Below are 27,369 nucleotides of genomic sequence, written 5' to 3' on the forward strand. Positions count from 1 at the left end.
TTCAAAATTAGCCCTGTGCAAAAGCTATGCTTGCTATTTGATTTCTTGTGACCCTTCCATGACTAGTTTCCCACACCCAAGAGATGCTGAAGAAGATAGGGTATTTGCCAGCTTGGCAGTAAACAAGAGTTGCTCTTGGCAAGAAACCTCTCTCCTCCAGTTCTTATAACTTTCCTACGACTGCTGGGAGTTATGTCTGAAACTTCTTCCTTATGGCCTTGTTACACAAATATTTTTCTTTATTAAAGAGAACATTTTCCTTGCATGGGTTGCAAGTTGACTTGGGCCTAAAAGAAGATATTTTTGTCACTTGTGCCATGAATATGAGATGACAGATAGATACAGTTCTAAGGACATTTTTAAATTATATTATTATTTTTTCTCTATGGGGTTCAACATTTTCCCCTCTTAACAAACAGATAATGCACATGGTATTCTGAATGAAAAAAAGCAAACTAAAACATATTTTTGCAGTTCCTACCTCTCTAGTCCTTTGAGATGAATAATATTTTTTCTAGCATATGAAGTTTTAGTTTGCCATCACAAAATCATGTCTAAACTTTGCATGACTCTGTATAAGTTAATCCCTGCAGTTCATAGTCATGGCTGCTTTGTCTTATTTAACTGTGGTAGATGGTTTGGAGGAGATGGAAACAAAGAAAGGACGGAAACAAAAAGCAATTTAATGCAATAAATTATAGCCACGTGTTCTGAAATATGTTGAAAACACAACCCATGTTCTGCTTCCCATGGCTTTCTGCAGCAGAACTTTTATACTAGCAGTAGAACAAAGGTGGCCTCTGGCAAGGAGAGTCACCAGGCTCCAGCATTTTGGTAGAGCTTTCGGCAAGAAAAGAAAAACTATCTTTGAGGCAAATGCACTTATTTTGAAATTTTTTTTGACAAAAATTATTTTTTAAATTAGGTTTTAATTAATTTTTTAATTTTAATTAAAACATGTTCCCTTCTGAGCCTTTTAATACTTTAAAACATCACAGGACTTCCTTACATTTTTAACATTTGCTGTTGGAGAGGTCAAAGAGTAAAGCCTTTCCTCTCTTTCCTGGAGAATAATTTATTCTGAGGGATAGTAAGCTTATGTAGCATGAGAGCTCATGGTTTATACATCTGTGGGACAGTATCGTCTTTGTCTCAGGTCATCAAAATGCAATAGGCAGCATTGGTGGTTTCTTAGGGAAGGAGTACCAGTTCTTCTGACAAGTAGAACTTAAAAGTAGATAAAATCCATTATATGACCTGTCACACATGCTACTGAGTGTAATATGCTGAAAAATCAGTCTTAAATCACCTTGTCTTTAAGGCCACATGTTCTCAGTGCTGAGGTCATGAGAGAAAGCTGCATGGTCAACATTCCTGTTCTCACTGGAATGCACCATGGGGTTAGTGTAGGGTAAGGATTTAAATACATAGTCCTCAGAAATGGGCCTCTCAAGGTTCCCTGAGCTACTTAAAATAAGAAATTTAAATTCTCAGCATTTGGAAAAACAAGCAGAAGACACTCTAAAAATAAATAGCTTGTCAATTTCTTTTTTCATACTTTGTAAGTTATGTTAACAGTACTTTTTAATAATACCCAAATAAAACATTTCTTCTCCCTTTAAACCAAATGAAAGGTATGATCTTTAAAGTTAAAAAATCAGAGGAGAGAAGCATATCTTCCTAGTAGGTCCAATATCTCCTAGACTCACTCTGCTTTATAATTATGACAGGGAGTTTTATGGATGTTTAGGTCCTGAGGACAGGCTGGGGACAGGTGGCTCTGTGCACGCTCATTTGCACAACTCTCCCAGGGCATGACAGCCTGACTTGCCAACCTCTGAGCTTGTGCCCTTCTGTAACACTGGACCAGATTGTTAGTATTAGCCTAATAATTCCTGGAAGTCTGCTCTCTCCTTGATCCAGAACACAACTACACCTCAGGTGTTGTTCAGTACAGAGTTTATCTCCAAGCTCCAGAGATGGTGAGTAAAAGGCAGCTTTGATCACTTCCTGCACCTCCCTGTGAAGAAGATATGAAAAGTTACTGTTCAAAAGAGGAGAGAACATTTTTCTTACCTAAATGATGCCACAAGGTGCAAAAGTATGGTAGATGAGGTCTAACAGCAGGAAACTACTTCTCCATAATTTTTCCCACATCTGCTTCTAAAGAATAAGATGTGAATGCAGGACATCAGAATGTTACCAACCAAGCAAAAGGACTATAGAAATAAAATTTACAGAAAGCAGAATTTAATGTAAAATCAACTAAAGGCAGCTTTAAAGTAACCTATTAAATCTCATGAGAGCTTACCTTGGTCACTGTGAAGCCAAAATAGTCAAGTAGCTTTTATCTCCCCTCATCAAATCCCTATTTCCAACCTCATCCACCATCTTTCATATTTTTCCTTGTTTCTTTTCAGCCCTTACTACCTAGCTCCAAAACCTTTTGGAAGCACAAGGTCTTTTGCAGCCTTGGAGTGGGGGGTGGAATCTGTGAGCCATCAGCTCCCACAGCATCAAGGGGTCATTTGCGAAGCAGAAGTGGCTTTGGTGCAGGTCATTGCCTCATGGTACATGCAGGGTAAATCAAAATCACACGCTTCTCTAGGAGAAAGTTGTAAGATGCACCCTACATGTTTGCAAGCAGTAGTCAGTAAGGTGCTGCTTGCCTATCATGAAATCATTTTGTAAGCACAAAGATGCACAAGACAATCTGCAGTCATTCAGCATATATAAATAATTGAAAATTAACTTCCAAGAAAGAACTCTGGTTTGAAAAAGCCTTTAACACTATAAATTGAGTCTTAACTCCAAGTCAATTGATAAATGTTTCTGTTTTCAAAGGTATGAGGTAAATTTGTTCTTCCCCACAATAAAATAGAAGTCTAGTGTTTATGTTTGGAGTAATGGCTTCTTATGCAGTCGATCTGTTAATTTTGATCACAAGCCAGTGATAGAATCTTCATCAGTGTCATAACCAGCCCTGGACTCTCTTGACCAAGCTTTCCTAGTATCAGGATTTTATCCTTGATATTTTAAAATTTGAAAGTTCATTTCATCTTGAGTAACAGACAGAGGCACATCAATTTACTGACATTTTTACCAGATAACACAAGCAGGTTAGAGAATGTGTAGAACATAAACATAATATATTAGCAATTTTTTATAAATATTTCCAGAGCTTCACAAACCAGATGTATAGATTCCTGTACATATAATACTGCTCAGATAAACTCTCATCGGTCTGACTGCAGAAAAAAAGTCCTATTTCAATGAAACAATTTTGTAAAGAAAATTGAATGCAAATAGAAAAAAAACTAATCAGAAACTCAATCCTCCTAAATTGTAGAATAAGTACATACTAAGAGGGGATTTGGAGTTACACAAGGCTCATTCTAATTCAGCCATGCACAAGACACTACAGTAGCTCCTTAGAAGGAGATAACAGACTAAATCTAGTTAACTTTAGAAAATGATCTTCATTCTGCCCTGGCACAGCACACCGAGTGTATTCAGGGACAGCTGTTCTTGAGGAGACTGGAGGGAGAGAAAGCAATGGCAGGATCACCTCCACTGGGGTAAAGTTACTCAGAGGCTGTTTAAGAGATGGATTGCTTTAGAGCATCAGCATCTTGGCTCTCCCTTACCACTCATGCCTGTTTCCCACCTGCCTCTGCCAAAATGCTATTCAGCTTGATGTCTGCTGAACAGTGGCTGAAGGAAGATTCATATTGTCATGACAGATTTTCTGTCACCAGCGCACAGCTTGACTGTTGCTGTGGAAAAAAAGAAAAAACAAAAAACTAAGAGTCCTGATGATACCTGAGTCCAGTTTGCACTGTGATTTTCAGCCATTAGGGATTTTGAGTCTTTGAAATCTCCCCTGATAGTGTCTGGGCTGCTTTTTTTGTTTCCTTATTGAAAATTTGACAATTATTTCTTTTCACAAAGATGTTTTAACTCAGGGGTCTATAGAAAAAACGCAGAAAAGAAGGGTGTGAAAGGTCAAAATGGATCTGAGATCAAAATATAAGCTGAAGAAATGCATATTGATAGATGGCCTCATTTTACTGAGGTGGCCTTGCAAGTCCTCCAAACTTTATTCATTGTGAATTGTAACAGCAACTTAAATATTTAACGTGCAAAACCAATAACAACAAAATCATATCCCAATTAAACACACTACCTCTGTCTCTACCAGTAAGCTGAGCAGAGGCAGTGTCCGATACAGGCTCAAGCAGTCACCCATACAGTTAAATTGTTAACAAGTGTTAACTCCCTGGCAGAGTTTTGGGCAGTGTCAAAGTGCACAGTCTAGGCAATGAGCTGTTGCAGGTGCAGAAACCATGTTTTGGGTGTGAACTTTATGGACTGGGGCTACATGGTGCCCGTCAGCCTCAGGGACAGAGAACTCTCCCAGTACATTTCATTTGCAAGAATAAATGCAGCCTTTAGTTCCAAGCTGAAAGGGAAAAAAATAGGCTACTTAAATCTGTTAGCAGCAAAGCTTCCATCTTACAAAGGTTTATTTTTTAGCCATGTATCATTCCAAATCGGTTTAAAATGTCAGTTAAAACAGGAATATATGTCTAGAGCTTTTAAAAGAAAGAAATGGGAGAATGTATCATGGAAATGAGTCTGCATCCCTTGTTGACAGCACTTATAATATGGAGATCATCTGACTAGAAAAGTGGGTCAGATATTCATTACGTGAGACAGAAAGGCAAAGGAGATGTGGATCTTGTCTAGTCGTCCTTAATAATTCCATATCACATATATTTGTCTAGATGGCAACTCTGGTTCTTCTGAAGCAACTGATTGAGGGCCTCATACCAGCAGATGCTGAGCACCCACTATGGAGCAATGGATAGCTTCAGTTCCTGTTGACATCCATGCTGAAAGAGCTTCCCAGCTCAGAGCATTGTCTTAACAGAAAATCTGGAAACCAGCAGTTAACTCCCATCAAAACAGAAGCCTACCCATAGTCTACACAGACTGGCATGGCTGTTCTCAGACCTGTTAGTTAGCTGGACAGGTGTTAAGTGGAAGATCCTGCATTGTAATGTGGACAAGCGTAAACAGTTTGGTCTGTGCTAACTTCATACAATATGGTATTCATAAATATCATGGTAGGGATCATACTTGACAAATACATATAGCCCATTTTAACTGAAGAAACTTACAACATCTTATGAAAAGAAAAAATATTAACTTAGTATGAATGCTCCCAGGCATCTTTTTCCATTTGGAAACCACATCTGATTCTATGGAAGTAAAGGAGTGGGCTTAATCAAGTTCAATTCTTTACTGTTACTGCTATTTTCATATTTGAAAACCAAGTATAATGAAAAAAAATCAACTGTGGAAACTGAGACTAGGCCAATTTATCAGAATTGAGACCATTAGGTTTGCTTGCTAGGGATTTTATTCATCCAGTTACCCTTTCAAAGAATACAGTTTCTATTTCTTTGAACACTAGATAACTGCCACTTTTAATTGTCTCAAGTATGTGAAGGAATTGCTTGCAAAACAGATGTAGCCAGAAGTAAGGAGACTGTGGTTTGTCTAGTAATTAGATGCATCCATTGTACAAGATGGAATATGAACAGTAATATTATTCTGAAGGAAGGAATGAAGCTGACAGCCAGACTAGCAAACTGTTGGGTGACCTGACAAGTGAAATACACCCTTGAGTTGAATCTTGCCTAAAGCAGAAACTAGCTCTACAGTAATAAAACAAAGCTAGAGTAACTCTGTTAGGACTCATTCTCAAGAGAACTTTGGCAAGCCATGGATTTCTTACATATACGGAAATTGCATTCTGTATCTGAGAACAAAAATCTCTAAAATTTGATCTAGGAGGGACTAAAACTTTCCAAAATGTTGTAACAGCATCTGATGCAGCTATCATTATGTAAAACCTCCTTAAACTAGAATCCAGCAGAAAGTATATTTTCTTACAAATTTTCAGAAGAAAACACATCTGAGAAAAAGGAGGGCTTAGGAAACTTAGATTGCTTTAAATCACTTGTTCTTTCCTCTATTGTACAATTACAACTTTTTCTGAGTGCGAGTCTAATTTTGAGAGAGATACTGTCCTTTATTTCAGGCGTTCAAGTACAGTGCACACTGGTGGTTTCCATCTGCCTTTGGATGCCTGCTGAGCTACAATATCTGTAGCTAGGTAGTTTAAATCAGTGACACGAGAAAAAGAGGAGGAAAGCAAGTTCAACAAAGCTGTCCATTAAAAGGACTGGTCTCATTGGACGTACCTTTTAGCTGGCATTGACCTTGACAGCATTTCTCACCTTCACCCTGAAATCATCTTGAAATGTAAATATCATTACATTTTTTTTTCAGCAGCCTCTGAAAACATTCTTCAATTGCAATCTTTCTTTAAATATGATTCTAGTAGATGCATTGATTGTGGCACTGGTGGTCACCCCCAGAGTACTGTGTCCAGTTCTGGGCTCTTCATTAGAGACATGGACATATTGGAGAGATTTCAGCAAAGAAGCACATGGATGGTGAAGGGACTGGAGCATCTCTCTTATGAGAAAAGGCTGAGAAAGCTGGCACTGTTCCACCTGGAGAAGGGAACTTCCAGGGGGATCTTGTTAATGTGTACAAATACCTCAAGGAATGGTGCAAAGGAGACAGAGCCAGGCTCTTCTCAGCAATGCCCAGTAACAGGACCAGAGGCAGTGGACACAAACTGAAATACAGAAAGTTCACTGAACATCAGGAAGCACTCCCTTAACTGTGCGTATGACTGAACAGTGGTACAGGTCGCCCAGTGAGGCTGTGGAGTCTCCATCTTTGGAGATACTCAAACCCCATCTGGATGTGATCCTAGGCAGCCTACTCTAGGTGGCTCTGCTTGTGCAGGGGCAGTGGACAAGATGACCTCCAGAGTACTGTCTCTTCCAACTTCAAGCATCCTGTGATTTTGTGTTTGACTTGACAAGGACTAAACTCAGATCTTAAATGTTTGCAACATGTTTCTGGATATGGTTTTGGATCCTTTTTGTTCAGGGGGTTCAAGCTGATTAGTTTTTACACTAATAATCCACTTTTCTTCTAAAATTCAAAGGAATCAGAGGAAAAAATACATCAAAGATAACACTGCAAATAGTAATCTATGATGGAAGATGTATTGACACATGGATATTTGATTCTGCGAGGCTTTGCTTTCAAATTCTTCATGGGATCCAAGGCAAAAAATGCAGAGTTTGGACAACTTTGAAAGCTTGTCTGCCAAGTGTATACTAAATTCAACTTTTATGGAAAATACAGCAGGAGAATATAACTCTTGGCTTTAAAAAGGGACTGCTAGTTGGACTATCTTTTATGAACCGAAAAGGTTACCAGATTTTAGATCTATTCCATTTTAAATAGTTAAATACACAGGAAAGGGAATAGAGTGGAATACTGCAGATTTCCTAAAATCTTTTTAGGTATTTGCCTCACCGTGCACATCTCTCTATGATTTAGTTTAGCTTAGCATTCTTATTTCAGTGAGGATGATCTACCTTCACAGTGGCATGTGGGATGCAATTTAATAACCTTATATAATGATCTTACATAAACTCCAAAATCTTGGCCGAGACTTCCCATTAACAAAGAGATGATTATACTCTTAAGCACTAGATCACTTGGGTTCGATTCTGCTTTTACTCAAGCTGAGGGGTAGCATGACAACATAAGTAAGATAATCAGGACAGAGCTAAATGCCTTAACTGACTAGACCTTAATAGCCTGAGATGCTCTAGATATCTTAAACCTTAATTTCCACCAATCTTCTTTTTCTTTTATGTTTTATAATTGAATCTGTAATTACTTTGGCCAATTATGCTGAATCCAGCACAGTATTAAGAAAACACTGAAAAGCAGTAAGAAAACCAGCCTGCTCTCCCCCGCCTTCAAAATACAGCAAAAAATACAAACTCAGATAAACGGAGAAGTTTCTTATTTTTCATTGGGGAGCTCATAATTCTGAACAGTGATGGGATGACCTTGCCATAAGCCTTTGAACACAAGCATTCAAGGACCTTAGTCCAGATTTTCATGAGGAAGAAAGGTAGGACCCTCTTGATTTTGTGTGAATTTCCTTCTAAACTCTCAAAGGTCTCACAGGGCTAAAAGCTTCATACAAGTCTACATAGCACTACAAGAGCAACCCTATTGATGAAAGACAGGAGAATTGTCAGCAGTTCCTTCAGTCACCCCTGGATTGCCACTACAGGGTAGGTGGCAGAAATACAGCAGTGAGCAGGCCAAGGTGTTTTTGTGTAGGAACAGCAGGCTTTGACCATGTCTCTTTATTCATATGTTCATACACTGCGCAGCCATACTGTCTATGCCACTCTTCTAGGAATCTCAAGAATGGTTTAGGGAAGAAAGGATTCTTCGAAACAACCCAAAAAAACCAAATGCAGGTTTGATGCTTTAAGGCATTGCTCTTCAAGCTTCTCTCCACAGTTCTTAGTATAAATGTGATTCTGAGTGAAAAGTGGGGTTTCTAACTGTTTGCAGGACTTTGAGATACGAGGGTCTAATAAAGTCCATGTATCATGAATTTAGGAGTTTTAGCTGCTGGATTTCCCAATTAACTGTTTTCTAATCAGAAAATCTCTTTTCGTGTAATCAGAAAGCTTACTAGGAAAAACATCTACAATGATACAATGACAATGATTTCATTTTAAAATGTAATGATTATTATTTTTAAAGCTATCAAAACAAATTATGACATTTAAATAATCTTAAACTTTTCCACAAACACTATCTTGTGGAAAATCAAATTAAGAAGTAAATTATCGTAAACTGTTAGATTCATGCAGAACACAAACTCAGTTCCAATCATCTGCATTCTCTATAAACCGCAGTGGGAAAGCCTGGGAAACGTCTTCTGCACGCTTCCTGGGTAGCAAAAATCAGACAAGAAAACTTCCACCTTGAGCTTCCTCTTGGCCCATCAGACTCATGGTATGCAGAAAGGTGCATATGGAAGCCAGAAGTCTGCCTGCGTATACTAATACTTGATCCAGAGCAGACACTAAGCTTTTCAGCTGGAAGCACGTTCATGGCGCATACACTAGTGTCCAGCTGTCTATTACAAACTGTTTCTCAGTTGTATGCTCTTCAAACAAAGAGATGGAAAAAAGGGAAAAAATCTGAAATACACCACACTACATTCAACAAGCTGAATTGAGGGTGAAAAATACCACCAAGGAAAACTGGAAAGTAAGAAACTGAATGTTTTTCAGCCATTGAAAGAGACAAGCATCTGTTTTTATCACTTGTTTCATTTTTATTTTACCTTCTGAGACCTATGAGAAGAAAAAATAAAAGGCCAGTTACCACTGTGACTTCTTTGGTTACAGATCAAAATTATGGGACCAGAGTGTAAGCTGAAAAAGAGCTTGGAGGTTTGTGACTACACATCCCTTCCCCTATCTGAAGCTTTGAAATTGGAGGGGTTTTAGCTGTAATAAAAAAATCTTTGGGATGCTAGCCTTGCACATACTTCGATTATTTAAAAAACAAAACAAGATATTTGTTTAGGCTTTTTTTGGACATGAAGTAAAGCTTGCAGAATGAAACGTCAAGTTTTAAATTCTCCTTGCAAATGTATTTTTTTTCATTCTAAAACAGCTGAGTGTGAGTCTGTGTTTGTTTGTTTCATTTGAAAACAATTTGGACTATACATGTCTCTTGCACCATCTTTTCACCTAAGGCAAATGTAACTCTGGCACTAAGGAAACTTAGCACGACGGGTACCTGGGCTTTTTGAAAGGAGTTTATAGTTTCAGTGGGCGCTGCCAACTAGGCTGATTATAGCCTTATGGTAATTATTGGCTTTTCCCCAGCAAGCTGCTTTCCTGTAGTCTGTTCAGCATAATCTCCATCATTTCTGGTTGATATTATTTTATTTTAACAAAAGTAAACACTTTTCCTAACCTCAATAGAAGCATGTTTTTATCCTTTACTTGTCTGAAAAGAAAAGGATAATATTGTTCACATAAAACTTCGTTCTCTTGGATCCCTATATTTTGCCATGAAAAGAAAGACAGAATATAGCATTTCTGAGTAGACTAAGTGATTTTAACATAGCTGTGTTCTTCTTTATGATTTGATCATAATAAAGCTGTTATTTTTCATTATTATTGCTTTGTACAATATAGCAAAATCATCATGCTGCTCTGTTCATAAACACAGCCCTGACTGGTTTTCACTGCCATCAGGCTTAAATCTTCTAGCTGGCAGAAAAACAAGGTGTCAGAAAATAATTTTGTCTTCAATTTCATAAAAGAAATTAAAGAGTCCCAGGACAGTTTTCTGTTGCATTGCCATACAATATAAGGGTACCACATCCATCGCTGATGTACTTCCACCAGAGCCTGCCTCAGCATGTAGGAGTGAACTTGTGAACAGAGCTGTGCAAACAATTGATTTGTCAATGACTGACTGCTGAATGACAGTACAGAAGACACTCTGATCAGACTGAACTGCAATCAAAAATGAAAAAGATCCTTTTCTGTATCTAAGTTAAAACCAGGGAAATTATGTTTCTGTTTTATGCCAGATATTTATAATGAAATTCAAGGAATCAAAGAGCTTGGAGACAGGCAGAAGCAAAACCACCTTGTGTTGGAGTGAAGGTATTTACCCGGCTGGTGAAAGATCTAGGATTGGTGCACATCTTTGTCTCAGACTTTTTTAATTCTCCTCCTCACTTCAGGAAAATGCACTAACCTTACTTTCTTGTTTTCAGGCTCTCCCCTCAATGCTGTATAAAATACTGTACTTTATATAAAATATTTAAGTGTTTATTACACAATGATTTACCATTAAGTTCAGAGTCCCTTGTTTCTGTCTTGTGTCATGAGTATTCTCTTACTTTTAGCAAAGTTCAATAGCTTCAGCCAAACAGCTGGAAAGACATATACCCCACCACGGTTCCACAGAAGGGTGTTTCAAATCCTGAATGAGCTCACTAACCTCCTTGTTTAGAGGAGGGCTTTTCCTCCTCCAAACAGCCCTGAAAAATATTTCCTAACTGAATCTATTTGGTAAATTCAACTTGCATTTGTCAGCATTTTAGTTGAATGGTCATTTTACATAATTTACCAGCGGAATTTGAAAACCACATGTAAATCTTAATCTTTTGTGCATTTTGAGGGGGGGCAGGGATTTATGTTTTTTTTTAAGAAAGCCTTCATTTAATCTATATCTACTAAATCACTGTTATTTAAATTATGTCAGTCCTGCCTGTAGGACTGGCAGCTGGACTCAAGCATCAGAACAGTCCTTCTTGGCTTTTTGACCTATGACCTAAAAATATTTTCTCTCTTGATCTGATTATAATAAAAATCCCTAGGAGAAGGATAGGGTGGAGAGTAGTGCTGGTGAGATATACTCTTTCAAAGGGTAAATCAGTGAAAGAAACATGTCAGAACATCTGTAATCTAGAGGCTCTTAACTGAATACTGATTGTCATCTGAAAATCAGATTTTGCCTTTAGAATATGTAAGTGCAACTGACTTCATGTGGCCTTTGGGTTGGAATAAGGAAAGCTTTTATGTTACAGTGGTGGCTAGAAGGTTCATGTCCCTACTGTGTAATATACACAGGTTCAGCCTAAAATGTAATTGCTGCCCTGCAGGATTTGTCATCTACAAACTTCAGCCAAGAATTAGGAATTGAGCACAGATCTTCTGAATGGCAACCCAATAGCCTACCCACTATTTCACATTGTTGCAGTTTGATTTCTACACTTTATCTTCATAGATGCACAAAAGACACCACTAAGGCAAGGGGCTTTAATCATCCCATTGTCTTCAATGCCAGGTGTAATTGTGAAACACTGTGATGATATATTGCATATGATGAATATAACTAAGAAAATGCCTGAGTAAATAGTAACTAGTGTTAGGAATGCATGGGCAGAATATTAATCTTAGCACCTGTTTTACCTATTGCCACAGTGGTAACAGTAATTCAATAATTCACCAGTTTTAGGTAAGTGATACATCAGAAACTGACCCTTGGAAGCAACTTGTGTACTACAGATATAGAGAATGAAAGATCAGGTCCAAGCTCCAAATGATTTTCAGTTTCTTAATAGCAGTAGAAGGTAAGTGCAGCAGTAGGGATGCTGAACAATTTTTAAAAACGGGCTAAAACAACCATCTGGAAACACCTAGAGGAAGAGTCAGTGAGAGTTTTGCTCTTGAATTATTCCAACTCTTAATGATTTTTTCCAATTAGCTTGGTTTTTTTATTTTACTGTGCACCGGTGACCTGCAATAATGATGTAGGAAAGTAATTATTCAACAGAACAACTATTTAATTGCTAAACGTGAATATTAACAGCTGAATAATAGTAGCTTTAATAAATAAAGATTGGTCTTATGAATCCCAGTGGTTCTTCCAAAACAATTTTTCCAATTTGTGTACTTCTTCAAATAATCCTTTGTCATTCACATTTTTTGCAGAATAGGAATACACTCACTCCAAATAGAAATCATTCATCTTAATACTGTTGCAGTAGTTAAAGAAGCTATTATTTTTGTAGAAGTCGGGAACCCAAGATGTATTTGAAAGATACACTGAGGTCAGGCCACTTGGGCTTACCAAAATACTTTTTACCGTGCTCTCCAGAGCAATAAAATCAGCATAAAAATGGGCAGAGCAAACCTTCAGAATACAAACCAGTGCTTGGGCTTTCCACTTAAGTTCTGCCTTTAGACACCCCAAACTCTGTTTTTAAGGCATTAGTAGTTTTGTTGTCCTTTTATAATGGCTAATTTACATCTCTAAATTTTAAAGGTGTCTGCTGGATGTACTACAACTAATAAATAATAAAGGCACCATATATGTTAATTTACATTACATATCTGTCTAGAACACCTCCCTTTTGTGTAACTATTTTTTTGATAAGACATATCAAAAATGGTTGAATGGTTGGACTCGATGATCCGGTGGGTCTCTTCCAACCTGGTTATTCTATGATTCTATGATATCAGCATTTTTCCCTTCTTAAAGCCTTTACTAAGATCATTTTGTTAATCTTTATCCTGTTATTTTTACTCTGTTTAGTTTTACGCTTAATTCTTCTGACATAATCAGTTAGCTTCCATGATGGAATTATGTATCAAGGACACCAACTCAAGGTACGCAGGGTGCCTTTGCTGTCAAAGACTGCTTGAATTCCAAAGAGCAATGTGAATAGATAGTGTATTTCCAACTGAAGATAGCAATGCAGCAAATAGCAATGCAATGTTGTCATTTAGAGCTAAAAGACAGCAATCTGTTATTGTGATTAAAGATTGCTTTCAGATTAGATTTGCAGTCACAAATGTGAAAATATTTAATTTTTGTTTATAAGTAAGCATGAACCAGTTCCTTGAGTGAAAGCAGAACATGACTGAATTGAATGTACTTCTGTATGCAAATGATAGTTTCTTTCACTGGAAAAAAATATATCAAAAGTAATGAATGCTATGGAACTCCAGCCTTGAGATGTGTAGATATATATAAGGTGAAAAGTAGTGCTAGTGTTTGGCATAGGAAACATGATGCAGAATTTAGGCCAAAAAGTATTCTAAATTTAGCACTGCTTTAAATACAATACCCAAACTTGAGAAATTGTTCCAATCAAATGTAACACTTCTTTCTTTAGAGTCTCATCAGTTTTGCAATGCTGGCTCACTACAGCCATTGAACTCCAGCTATGAATGGTGAAATAAAGGAATTCTGGCCAAGTGGCTACCTCATATTGGCACTCTGGTACAAATAGCAGAAAACCACACAGTGCATTATAAGCCCACCATCTGAACTTTTTACTGAGATGGAGGAAAAACATCAAAATGCATAGGGCCTATACATTACTCTTGTGATAAAAAAAGTGCAATGAAGTCAACATGACTTCCTTGTCTGTTTTCCTAATTTGCTTTCTTACTCGCCACTCATTACTTGTATTTCACCTTCATCAGCCCATGTTGGTTTTCCTAAGTTTAGCAGAGATTTTGCATGAGCAAAACAAGAGCATGAGCGTTTGATCCCAGTTATCAAATTAAATTAGATGTGTTGATTAACTGCTTTCAGATAAGTCACCTTCTACTTCCACTAATACTGCATCCAAACCTTGGAATAAGCCTATTGCCCAACAAGTAAATTATCTTAATTCAGCTTAGATGCCGCTCATGTGAATGAGGAAAGAAAACAACTAGCTTCACTCTCTATTGGATGAAATTGGGTAAACACTGTTACATTCCCAACCTACACAAGCTGCTCCTTCCTTCCATGATGTTACTATTCCATGGAACCAAAGGACAGTCACTCCTCTGCACCCAGCAGAGAAGACAAATGCTGCTTTACCTACAGACTGCAAAGGAGGGAGGGAAGGGGGGAGAGGGAAGAGCTTTGTGCCTTCCCTGCTTTTCCCTCACCCCAACTTTGCACTTCAACCAGATGCAAGGTGACCCTAAGCAGTTACATGTGTGGACTTAAAGATTACAAGACAGAAAGTGGATGGTCTCTTTTTATTCTCCTTCTATACATGGAACTCCCATTGACTTTTCTGGGTGCTCCCTCTATAGACTGACAAGCAACAGGTCAGAGGAGATGGAAAGGCTTTTTACCTGCCAACCCCAGAGTTCAGGATGTGTTGTTTCTCCTGCAGCAGTTGATGACATCCTAACACCTTAGCAGCACTGGAGCTGCATTCCTACGCTGTAACAGGGGAAGCAGAACCAAGGGCCTGAACTAAGGTCTTGGCAGGTAAGTGAAGGAGAAACCAGTATCAAACAGCTTTGTTTGAAAGTGTACGTCTTTGTAATGTTTAAGTCTTAATATGTGCTCTGCTTTACCTGGAAGCTTAAACTTCCACTTTTCAGAAGAGTATTTGGGATCACCTATTAACTTTACCAAAGACCTGAACCAGTGTTGAAGAAACTCATAAATGCCGAAGGACTAGAAAGAAAGGTTATTGGTGCTAAAAATGGCTCAGAGATGGGATTTCTTAGAGCTGAGCAGAAGCTATTCAGATTGGGGGGGATGGAGAAGTTTTATGATACCAGCGTATTCTTGTGTATTGCCACCTAGGATGACCTAAAGTGTCACAGAACGCTGAATACTCAACATTCAAAATACAAGCTCTGTTGGGATTAGAAGAGTGGATTTTTGCTTAGTTGCTGTTTTTCTCTCAAATTGGATGTGTAGGAAACACCTGGTGAAGGGGAATCTCCATCTCCTTACTACATTCCAGTTCTTAAGTTTAATCATTAGAACTAAGTTCCCTAAATGAATACTTATGTTATTTAAAACATGCTTTATTTCAGTAGTTACCAGAAACTGTGTTTTCAGTGGCAATACCGTGTTCCAGAACATACACAGAGAGCACATACAGAGGAAATCTCTACCTCTGAAAGAAATCCAATTAAAAAGATACTTACAGAAAAATGTGTGATCCTAGTTACCAGCTCAAAACAGAAGGGAAAAAATAATTTTAAAAATCCTTACATAAAGGAAGACTTTCTTTTCCTTGCTTCTGGTAATATGATGGTAATGGATGCTTTTCTATTGAGAGGCCAATCAGTTTAACGTTTGTGAATTAAAAACAGATTTGGGTCAGAGCTGGAAATCGTAATGAGCTGCCACACGCTGTCTTGTACCTGAGCCATCTACTGCTGCTGTATCCTGGAGAAAAAGAAAAGGGAATGTTCATAAAGAAAGAGCAAACGTCCAGAACTGGTGGGGCACCAAACCCTCATCAGTGTCCAATTCAGATATTCTTATCCCCCGCTTATTGCTACTAATATTGTCAGTTTACTAAGTGATATCACTCCAGAAGTAACTTCTAAGTTTATGTACATCTTTCAGTGGTTAACTGTGAGCTTGTAAAAAAACTACATATGCTAATAGCAACTGTTAATTAACGTTCATCAGAATTAAGGAAAAAGTCATCATAAAAAGTTTCTCTCCAAACTATGTGTGTAAGTTTTAGGGGCAAAAGTGAAAAATTACACTTTATATAGGTTTATATCTTTTAAAAGCTTGCATTGCTATAGTCCTTGCTTTAAATTAACTTTCTCTAGACAAAATAAAGTGTTGTACTACATTGCAGCCTCACTGTTAGGAATGAAGATAGAGGAGACAATGCAGGAAGGCCAACACATACAACCAAAATGGAGAGTATCCAAGTCATAGAAGAATGGTAAGTTGGTCAAACTGATGTCCAGTAAATGTTTTTGATTTGCCTATAATGAACACCAAGATTTGCCGTAGGTTTTATGCTTTGGGAATGTCCTTCTAATTACCTTTCCTCCAAAAATTTCTATGCAAAAGGAAACAAAACCTGTCCTGAAAATGAAATATCAACAGAGACATTCATAAGTTGGCTTTACTTATGATTTCTTGTTTGTTGGTGAAGAATGGTATGGAGGAATAGGAGATGCATGTATGGTTCTGTAGTTCTGTGGTCTCTAAAAGAAGCTTCTGCTATATACATTTTCTTTTCTTTACCCAGACAAGAAGAAAAACTAATGAGCAAAAGTGTAATCCACAGTCACATTTTTAATATGGCTACCTTTCATGAAACAACTTGGACTATAGTTTCACCTGAATTAACTAAGGAAGTACATACCTTGGAAAAAAGGCTAACACACACTGCAAGTCTGAGCTTCTGTTTCTGTCTAAAGCTCGGGCCCTTATTTATTATGTTGGGCAAAACACTAACCTGTCACTGGCCTTGAGTTGTCTAGCCCCATAAATGAAAATTGAAACTTAACTGTAGAGGATATGATAGATGGTAAAAGCAACCCAAACAACTGATTGTTCTCATGGTCATTTATGTGAAGACAATGTTGGAAATCTCAAAAAAATACTGTAGTGAAGAGACCTTCTCAATAAACAATGAGGGAGCACATGTTGCTTGTTAGCTCTGTCCACCTCAGCAGATTCTTTTCACCTTCCTCAGAGGTAGGACTTTTCACCTTGAAATCTGTATGGTTATAGTTTTTGGTTCAGATTACAATTATTTTGCTGGATAGTTTAAATCTTAAACACTTTCTCATTTATTAGATCACACATAGCTTCCCATCTGCCTGATGTGCAGAGCAGGAGTTGATAAATGGACTCAAAGAGAAATCATATGGACAAATATTACTTATGCCACATGATTACATAGCAGGTATTAACAACAGCTAGTAAAGCTCTTGTGTTGGATCCTGTCAAAAAGAGGAGAGTGAGCACTCAGAATTAAGTTTGAAACCATATTCAATTGTTGCTAAGTAGCTCAGAGTATTACTTTCTCAAGCTATTCATTCATACATTAATGGATTAGTGACACAAATTAGTTCATTTATCCACCGTGTCCACTGTTACAAGCCAGAAAGAGTTTCCTTCAGAAAAAGGGAATAAGGACTTTTTCCCATTTCTTCTCTGTTCAGTTTTGCCAGCAACATTCATCACATCTCGTGCCAATAGATCATCATTCAGGTCAATAGCACCAAATAGGGGGAAGCTTAGCAACACTTAGGTACAAGCACAGAGAAATATGCTAATTTAAAAGCTCTCTGAATTAGTATTTTGTTGGGCCTCATTAGTATGCTCCTGGCTGCCAAGAGGCTTTTGTTTTTCTTGTCCTTCCTGAACCAAATCGTGTGGCAGGCAGTGATTGGCCAAACACCATCTGAACCAGGAAGGGACATCAGGTGTCATCTAAGACCCTCATGAAAGTGAGTCTATTGCCAGCTCCCTGAAATCATATCTCCTTTATCTGCAGAGGCAGGAATTCAATGCTGCTGTGAGATTTTGTCATCAAGTCTGATGCCTAACAACGGTAGTAGAAAACTTGTAGACAGCCAAGTGCATGTCTCATAACATTAAACACATTTATTGGGCTATTGAGATAATGAATGAACAAGTGAGGAGTGAAAAAAATATCTCTGGCATGGCTGAAGCCTTGTTGCTTCCAGTTTTCACTCAGGATTAAACTGCAGTTGAAATGAGAATTTTTTTGACAAATGTCTGAAAACACTATTACAAAAATAGAAGCATATTTGTAATAATACTTTGCTTTTGCAGCCAAAACCCTACTGCAGATGAAATTTTGTCTTGGGCTCAGAATTTTGACAAGATGATGAAAACACCAGCTGGGAGGAACCTTTTCAGAGAGTTTCTTCGAACAGAGTATAGTGAGGAGAACCTGCTTTTCTGGCTTGCATGTGAAGATCTAAAGAAGGAACAGAATAAGAAAGTTATTGAAGAAAAAGCAAGACTTATATACGAAGATTACATTTCTATACTATCACCAAAAGAGGTAAAGCTGTAAATGTTACATTTGCATTTTCTGCTATTCCAGAGAAGAAATGTTATACCCTGGATTGCCGAATGGGGGCCTGAAAGCCTGATCTGTCAGATGAAAGGCTAAGTAAGGACATTAAATCAGGAAAGGAAGGAACAGAAAAAGTAGAGACACGGGTGCTAAGCATGCCACCTAGCATCACTAGCTACAACACCTCGAAGCGCTCTATAAAAAGAGATTAGAAGAGAAGCTCCAGAAACAGAAGTGTGAGAAATGAATATGCTTCTTTAGTAATGCCACATACCTGCCAGAGAGAGGCAGTAAGTAATGCAGAAGGACTTCTGCAGAAAAGGCACCAAAATTTAAGTATTTAAATCAGAATCATCATAGATTTATCTGCTGCAACAGCTGGCTGGGAGAAAAAATCCAAATTTACACTGGCTATTCCTATGTGAGATCAACTAGTCTAGGAATGGAGATGAAAGGTACCATAATATCTAGAAATTATTTAAAATTTTCTGCAGTCTTCAAACAGTCATAGAAGAATTCTGAAATTATCTTTGCCTGGAGTAAAGAAAAAGCATACCCTATCAAACTATCTTTTGGCATAGAAAGAGATATAAAGATATAAGCACCTTTTTTTAGAGTTTTTCTTAGGCCTTGCCATGTAACCTTAGCTCCTTTGCCTTGTCTCTGTGTGTTGCATTTGACTTTCTGCTCGATGGCTTTATGCTAGTTTCTGCTCACTGTGGACCCTGCTTGCTACATTTTACTTCTGCACTTCTTTCAGTAGCAATTCGCAGCTTCATTCATGTGAATGAAGCCAATAGCAATATACAGCTCCTTTATCTTCTCTTATGCCATAGTGTATGCTTTTACTTTGGAGTGAGATAACTGCCAGTGCAAGCTAATAATGTGTATTTCATACAGTATATATGTACCTCTGGTATACATATATGTATTGAATGATCCATTGTCTTTCTAAGCCAGCATGCTTCAGCAGTTAAAATTCAAACACTAAGTGTTGTTGGACCTAAGAGTTTAACAAAACTGCTCGTAAACTTGATGCACTGGACATGTGCAGATGTCATCAATCCAGTTGCTCCTGTTGCTATTGGAAATCTTTAGGCAAACAAGGACCATCTGCAGTGCTTTAGATCAGCACAGGAGCTGAAAAGTTCCTGTTCATTCTAGCATCTTGTTCCTGATGTTACCCTTCACAAAGCAGCTGAAATATTTAGCATCACTTGTACAGTGATGAACTTACTCAGGCAGAATGCTTCTGTGTTCTAAACAATACCCTGTATACGTCTGTTTAACAAGGGAATACCTTTAGTAGTTCCAACTAGTTTAACCATCTGGCTTTAGTAAGTCACTGTAAAACTACAATATGAATTAATAGAACCATATTTTTTTATTGTATAACTGGAATTAACTTTTTATATATTCAGGAGTCAAAAAAAAAACCCAACATCCTACCAAACTGAGCTTTTTATATTTCATAATGAAGAATCAATTAGCTAGCTGCACAAAGTGGGTTTGCTAAGATACGTGGCTGAAACACTGCTTCTTAAAACTACCATAACACTACACCCCTGGCACACTCTTTGGTCTTAAAGCAGGTAGCCAGTGGCTGAGCAGCCCCGCTGATGCATTCATTCGTTCTGTGCAGCCCAGGCTGCTTGCAGAGCTAGATAATGAATTCAAGCAGAAAAATGCCTGGTTGAAAAGCAGCCCAGGAGAGAAATGTCACTTTCAGATGGATCGATTCCTTAACTCAGCTAGCTGTGTGCCTGCCATGACAGCCATGCTAGCACAAGGGAAAGGAAGCGCCAGGGTGACAAGACTGTTGCTTGGCAGCTGAAGCAGTACCACTCCCCAGCTCTAAGAGAGGCAAACAGCTAGGAGGTCTCCTGCATCCTAGGTGCTGCATGTAGGTGTAGCCATGAGCACTTGGATAGAGAGTGTGTAATATGCAAGTGTAATGGGTGCTCTGAAGAGACAGCTTACTTGAGTAACGGGTACAGTTTGCTAGCATGGACAGGCAACTGTTCACTCACAGTTAGGCTGCATCATAGTTGTGCCTTGCAACTGATAACTAACAGTAAATCGTGGAGGAGAAAGAGCTTGCCTGCTGTGGCAGTAACATACTCCAGTGTGCCAATAAACCAGAAATGCCAGATTCTATAGTTGGCACTAATGAAAATGTAATGTTTATTTACATTGTAATATTTACAAAATAATATTTGTAATGAAAACATATGTTTATTCCTCACTACCATGCCATGCCATACCACTGTATTTCAAAGACTTTGTTTCACCACATATACAAATACACAAGCTTACACATATATATGTGTTCTGAGTTTTCACGTCTGGGAGCATCCTTCACATATTGAGCAGTTCACATGTGTGCAGTTTTCCAGGGTTGAACTCAATCCTTTAGGCAATATGAGTATCTGTTTATATGGTTGCAGAATTATGGTGTCAGACTGCGACCTGGTATAAATCACAGTAGTTCAACTGATATATACTTGGTATTTCTCTATTCAGTGTTTTAGCCTTTTACTTCTTAGCTGAATAAGTCCTTGCTGGTCCTGGTGGGCTTCCTTGCTACTGCCATTACATTGAATCCAGAAGGCATTAATTTTACTGGGTTTAGGGCATTTTGTGGATAAGCTGTACGTTCATTCAAGATTCTAAATGATATTCTAAAATCATCTGTATATTCATCCTAAATATAATATGTCCTTTTCTGCCTAGGCATAGGAATTCATTACAAATTGAAAGTAAATAAGAAGCTAAACCTGAAACTTCCTAACAACCTCAATATGGACATGCAATATTCTTAAAATCACCAGCTGATAAAGGGTCTTGAAAAGCAGAACAAATTGGAAATAGTTAATATTAACAGGAACATTAACACAATAAAAATTACAAAAAACTCTAGGCAATTTGCAAGTAACAAATGTAGTGTCTGAAAAAAATTTGGGGAACAACCTGTAGGGCAGCCAGATGAGAAAGCGAAATATGAAGCTTCTAAAGATTTAACCACAAATGGTCAGAAAAAAAATCACCAAACATTTCAGCTCTCTGAATGAGAGTAATTCAATATTCAAAAGAAATAATTTTAAATAAGTCTTTTTTTTTAAGGTAAAGTAACATATTTGGGGAAATACAGGTTACTGTAGAGTTTTATGTAGTTGCATTGTATTTATTGAGTTATACAGCTGCACTTCGAAGATCAAGTCAAACCTGAAATAGAGTTGATGGTTCATTCTGGAACTCTGTGGTTGCTCTGAAAGACGTACAGAGCATTATTCAAATAAACTGATACACTCAGCATGTTCTGTGGAGCCCCATGAAGTAAAGATATGCATAAGAGCCTTTTCTATATTACTGTTTAATATTATTATGTTCTCATCTTCTTCAGGTTAGTCTTGATTCCCGAGTAAGAGAAGTGATCAACAGAAACTTGTTGGATCCCAGCCCTCACATGTATGAAGATGCCCAACTCCAGATATACACCCTAATGCACAGAGACTCTTTTCCAAGGTTTTTGAACTCTCAGATATATAAGTCTCTCGTTGAGAGTATCACAGGTTCTACTTCTGAAACTTAGTTCTAATTTTCAAAGAAAATAATTTGAATTTTTTGGGGGGTGGGTGGGATGGAAGAAAAGTAGTTTAGTAACATCTGGAGCTGGGTTCCTGGAGAACTGCAGTTTAGCATTACTCAGGCTACTGTGAAGAAAACAAATACGTATTATGGTCTCTGTCTACATTTTTACCAAGGTCCTCCTTGCTTAAGATGGCATGGGAGGGGAACAATGGATTTGCCAAAATAATTTTTTTTCACGTTCCTTTCACCCTACTACAGTCAAGATTGCAATGATGTATTTGTAGTTTTATGAACAGTCTCCTTGTGTATCCTCACACTGCATGTGCAAGGTAAAACTGCTTCACTTACCACTTAGTTGTTGCAATATTTAATCCAACAACATAAATTATATCTGTATTTAATAACTTTTTTTGTGCAATACAGTCTTATGGTACATAGAAATAATTGCAGCACACCAGAGAGAGGCTTGCATTTTTTAACATCACTAACTGAAAAAAAGCCAATTTTTAAGGTGTAGCATTACTCAACATGCTCTACTGAGTACAATACACTGACTTTTTGAAGCCAATATTTCTGTACAGAAAAAAAAAGAAGCTATTTATCACTGTTTATTTAAAATAAATCAAGCGGAGGATTCCTCTGGTTGTTCACTGCCAAAACTGTGGCATTTTCATTACAGAGTTTGCAATGTCAAAAAAAAACAAAAACAAACAACACAAAAAAAGAAGAAGAGAAAAAAAAGCACAAACCACTTAAATGGATCCATATCTGGGTGACACAATCTATGCGCTGATTGTTTAATTGTTAAAAGAACAAAGACTTTCAATGTACATTTCAGATGTCAGATACTGTAATTGACTTATTAAAGACTGGCTATCCAGTTCTAACACTGTTGTATAATGTTATGTACTTCAGAAAAAAAAAACAAAAAACAAAAAACAAAAAGCTTGATAATTTAGTTTTTTTAATAAAGAAATTTAATAAAAGATTGCCTACATGTAGCATTTTAGAACATTTTAGAACATTTTGATGAATTGCATCTTGTCTTGTAAGATTTTTTTTCTGAAAGCTAAATCTAGTAAAAAATGTTTTTAAACAAAGTAATGTTTTACAAGGTGATGGGTTAAAGAAGTCATAGCTTGACTTCTGGCCTCATTGATTTTGAGTAACTCCTTGAAAACAAGGGGTTTGGAGAGTAATATTAAACCAAACTTCAAGGGCTTCTAAACCTACAGTCCTTACCCAAGCAAAATGCCTACGGAAATGAAATGGGTGTCTTTCCTGGGTAAAGAATCTTGTACTGAGCCCTTAATCAGAGCTAAGGCAGCATGGTACGCCCATCACTTGGCTGCCATGGTGTTTTTAATAGGTGTTTGCTTGGCCTTTTTATCAAAAAAATGTCCAACTTTAGGATGCATTTTGATGTTTAAAGAGACAGTGAGACAGAACTTAAAAAACCATCTTCATACCTACCGTGTACATGCAAAAGGAGCATTAGCATCCCTCACAAACTGCTAAAGATATACCAAGAAATTACTTTGAATACTTGTTAAATATATATATACATATATATGAATGTGTGTATATATATATATTTAATACTGACACCTCTGGTCTTTTACTAAGACTTAAGAGACAAGGTTCTTCTCACACAGGACTAAACATGGCATAAGCCTGTTGCTTTCAATGGGACTGGAAGGTCTGGAAGTTGTGTCCTGGTGTGGAATCTAGCCCCAACACACTTGGCTCCAGCCATCCAGTTACTCCCTGTAGGCAGCCTCAGGTGCCAGCTCTCACTGGAGCCGCTGCTGCCGAGGCAGTTCTGCTGCTATACAGTAACTGGTAGGATATAGGTCTTAGTTTATTTTCTGGGGCTTAATTTTTTTCCTTTGTTTTACTACCTCTCATTTTTTTAATTTATTGAACATGCTTCAAATAGCAAGTCTGGGGAATTTTTTAATCATTCTTTTTACTTGAAATGTGTGTGCTTTTTTGGATATATACACAAACAATTTAACAAACTGTTTCTTAAACTCATTTGGTTTTGTAATTTATATAGAATTCAGGAGATGATTAAAAGGGCTATTCTCTATTCCCTATGCAAATATTTTAACTGTTGTAGTGTTTGACAAAATGGGATCTAAAAAAAAATTCTGCAAAGTGGAAAACAAATCTGTTTACAGTAGCGTTGCTGACTATCCTACCATATTCAGCACTTTTAAATATTGTTATTTATGAAAATGTAGTTTAAAATGCAAGACAAAATATTTATAAATGTTTCTTTTAATAAATACCTGTTTTGTCTGAAAGTGTTATTGTGTTATGACAACTTTATTCATGTTGGTTAGCTACTTACCATTATGAATAAAATATTCAATTATTATACTGATAGAATAATAGCTATGATGTTTACAAATCCTGAGGGGGGTAAATTCAGTGAAAAAGGACTGCCTCCTTCTACTGTGAAATACTGTTAGAAAAATTTTTTTTCCAGCTTTTTTCCTTAATTGGAATTTAACTGTGGTCCTACATATGTCTAGTATCATTTGATTACAGTTATATTTACTGTGGTACTAAACATATACAGCATCATATATGTATATAATTACATAGCGTAATTTCAAGTTTGTTGGTGTTTGAGGCGAAATACATTTAGTCCACACATCTAAACAATGTACAAGAGACAAAACTGCATGCGTAAGTCTTTAAAAATGTAGATTTGAATATTCTTAATGTTACTATTTGATGGTGACCTGCTAGTCATAAGCTATCTTTATAAGATATTTCATACATGTAGAAGCTCTTGTCAACACAGACAAGTCATCCTTTCAAGGACAATTTTAAAGCTAAATATGCAGGCCCTAAAATATTACTTTGATTTCTAGCATAAGGTTCCAAAATCTGTGTTTGGAAACTGTAACATCATTTTGAAAAATATTACACCAGTCTTCAGTGTAATACTGCAATGAAATCACGTTCAAAATTTCTTGTCTTAAAACCTCTATTTGGAGGAATTTAAAAATTGAGCATAACATATGGAATTTCTTTCTTGGAGCAAATGCTTATATTAAAGTGATTGCTATATATTTCGTCTATTACTTGGGGTTTCCCAAATTTTTTATTAAAAAATGGATATGGTCCAAATGGACAACAAATCATGCCATAACATGATCTCATTGCCTGTCATGCAGTTCTTTGAACACAAATTGTAAAACAGTTGAGCTATTTAACTGATTTATTGTGCATGCAGTGTACAATACACTTTGAAAAACTGCCTAAATACACTTATTCTATAGCCTGGAATAAAACAAGTATGTATTTAACTTGTATTTCACTTTTTCATGAGAATGTATAAATCAAGTAACTTACATTATTTTCCTTTTTGCCCAGTGTTTAATCTTTTCTGTCAAGCAGAGACTAATGCTGAGCAGCCACAAATAAGCACAGTGCTTGCGTACACTCCTATGACCTTTCAGTTTTAAAGAAATTGAATATATATTGTATTATGCATGTGTTCAACTTAGCTGTTTATAGTCACCTTTCAAATGACTGAGGTGAAAGCTGGTTTGGGATACCCAGGATAAAACAAAATCATCAACAACATCAAGAGTATTTAAATTAGATGGAAGGAATATGCAGCATGAAGGAGATGGAAGGTATGGAGAAAAGATGAGTCAGTGACATGGGTGGCTGGGATGCACGTTGATCAGCTGAGTCCTGGGGCAGCACTGTGCAGTGGAAGAGTGGCCATACCATTTCTAGGTCTATAGCCTGCCCGCTGCTCGCTTGAGTCCACATAATCCATTCACAGCATAACACAGAATGGACACAAACCAGCCTTAAGGTAGTAATACCTCTGTTTCAAATTAAAAGTATGTTGAAGTGTCTGCTAATCTGTGGTTTAAACCAAATAGAGAAGAGCTATCTTCTACCTTAAACAGCCTGGCTTTAAGCTGTCACCTAATGCCAATCTTGCTTCTTTAGGCAGCAAATTGAGCCACAAGGAGCATCCGCCTGTGGAACCAGTATCTAAAAAGGCTGGGAGGCTTTTTTGGTGAGAACAGCTTGCTGAAGTGACCGTGCATGAGCCTGCTCAGGAGTGGGCAGCTTCTGTATGAAGTAAGTGCTTGCAAAAGCCATTTAGGCTAAGTATTCTGCAACACCAAGTCAAAAGTAATCAAAGATGATACAAGAAAGTCTCTTAACTTCAGTGACTCTTCACCGCAAGGAGTAAAGCTCCCGTCTGCCATGTCTGTGAGCCTGCTCCTGGCAGTGTTAACGTAACCCAGCCAACAGCCTGAGTTCTTATCAAATCTAACAAAGAAAAAAAAATTATGGTTGCACATAGACAGCTGCAATGCCTGCTCCAAGCTGATTTGAGCCCAATTACCGATTTCAAAATAGGGTTTTTCTCAGCCCATAATGCTGTTAGGTTTTTGGGAGACCCAAGAACAGAACTGTAGCACATGCTAGGACAGGGCCGCAGTGACAAAGGTCTAGTCCCATTCACTTATACCCTAAGTACCTTTGCAGTACCCATTCCTGAGGACTTCTACCAGCACTTGAAGTGACATTTGTGGGATGAAAGATCAAAGCAATAGTGGTGGCAAAATCAGGTGGAAAAAAAGAAAAATATTCCCGGCATATTACTTTAATGTTATACCAAAAGACAGATTTAGCCCCTTCCTTTATCCATAAACTCACCCTGTGGAAATTCATCCTTCTGATTTAAAACAGGCATACAATTCAGGTGATTGAAAAGCTTTACATTAAGTCCCCTTCACTCTGAATTTCCCAAGTTCTGCATACTTCTCTCACAAGCAAGGTTCACACAGCTCTTAAGACTCTCACAATTCCTTTTTTTGTCAGAAAGCACCGAAATATTTGGTCTATTAAATGCATAATCTTGATCATTTTCCCTTTACACTTCTGAAAAAAAAGGCTTCAGGGAGCTTCATGGACAGGCAGCAGTGAGTGTAAGAAAAGCTTTCAGTGGGTGAGATTTCATAAGCAATGGCCTAGACTGTTTATCAGCGCCAGACTACCTGCAAAGACTGTATTCTTCACAGACTTCTTAGACTGTAAATTTTACTTGCAAATTATTGTTACAGTGGTTTTGCCAATAAACCTTATTCTATGTGGTGCATTTATAATCATAGGAAAACATTTTTATCCAATCATTCATCTTAATGTTTAATATTGCAAATAACAAATTCTCATGTTGCCTTTGAATTTCCACAATGGAACAGAACTTCCAATTTTTTATTTGTGACTACCAAAAGTACTTAGGCGTGCAAGTATTACTCTTGCTTTTTATATTACACACATGAAAATAACAATTTACTAATATATCATTTGCAAGTTACTGCTATTCCATCAGTGCAATTTAGTTGTAAAGTACGATTAGCTAGTTCTGTTTAGACACGAACGAGGACAGA

The 27,369-nt window shown here is 37.4% G+C and overlaps 1 protein-coding gene across 4 annotated transcripts in view; it reads left to right on the plus strand.

Annotated features, from left to right (window-relative positions):
* Positions 1-22,114, plus strand: part of RGS17 (regulator of G protein signaling 17) — a 68,088-nt gene extending 45,974 nt beyond the window's left edge. For 2 of the 4 annotated variants that reach the window (XM_069852112.1, XM_069852113.1), the window contains exons 3-5: positions 16,130-16,219; positions 18,091-18,325; positions 21,744-22,113. In XM_069852112.1, the coding sequence (XP_069708213.1) occupies positions 16,130-16,219; positions 18,091-18,325; positions 21,744-21,932 (514 nt within the window). In that variant the 3' untranslated portion in view covers positions 21,933-22,113. Of the gene's footprint in view, positions 1-16,129; positions 16,220-18,090; positions 18,326-21,743 lie in introns of all 4 variants that reach the window. The other 2 variants (XM_069852115.1, XM_069852111.1) reach the window with 2 other exon arrangements.
* The last annotated feature ends 5,255 nt before the right edge of the window (positions 22,115-27,369 follow it).

This window comes from Phaenicophaeus curvirostris, chromosome 2, assembly GCF_032191515.1.
Source record: "Phaenicophaeus curvirostris isolate KB17595 chromosome 2, BPBGC_Pcur_1.0, whole genome shotgun sequence".
Lineage (NCBI taxonomy): Eukaryota > Metazoa > Chordata > Aves > Cuculiformes > Cuculidae > Phaenicophaeus > Phaenicophaeus curvirostris.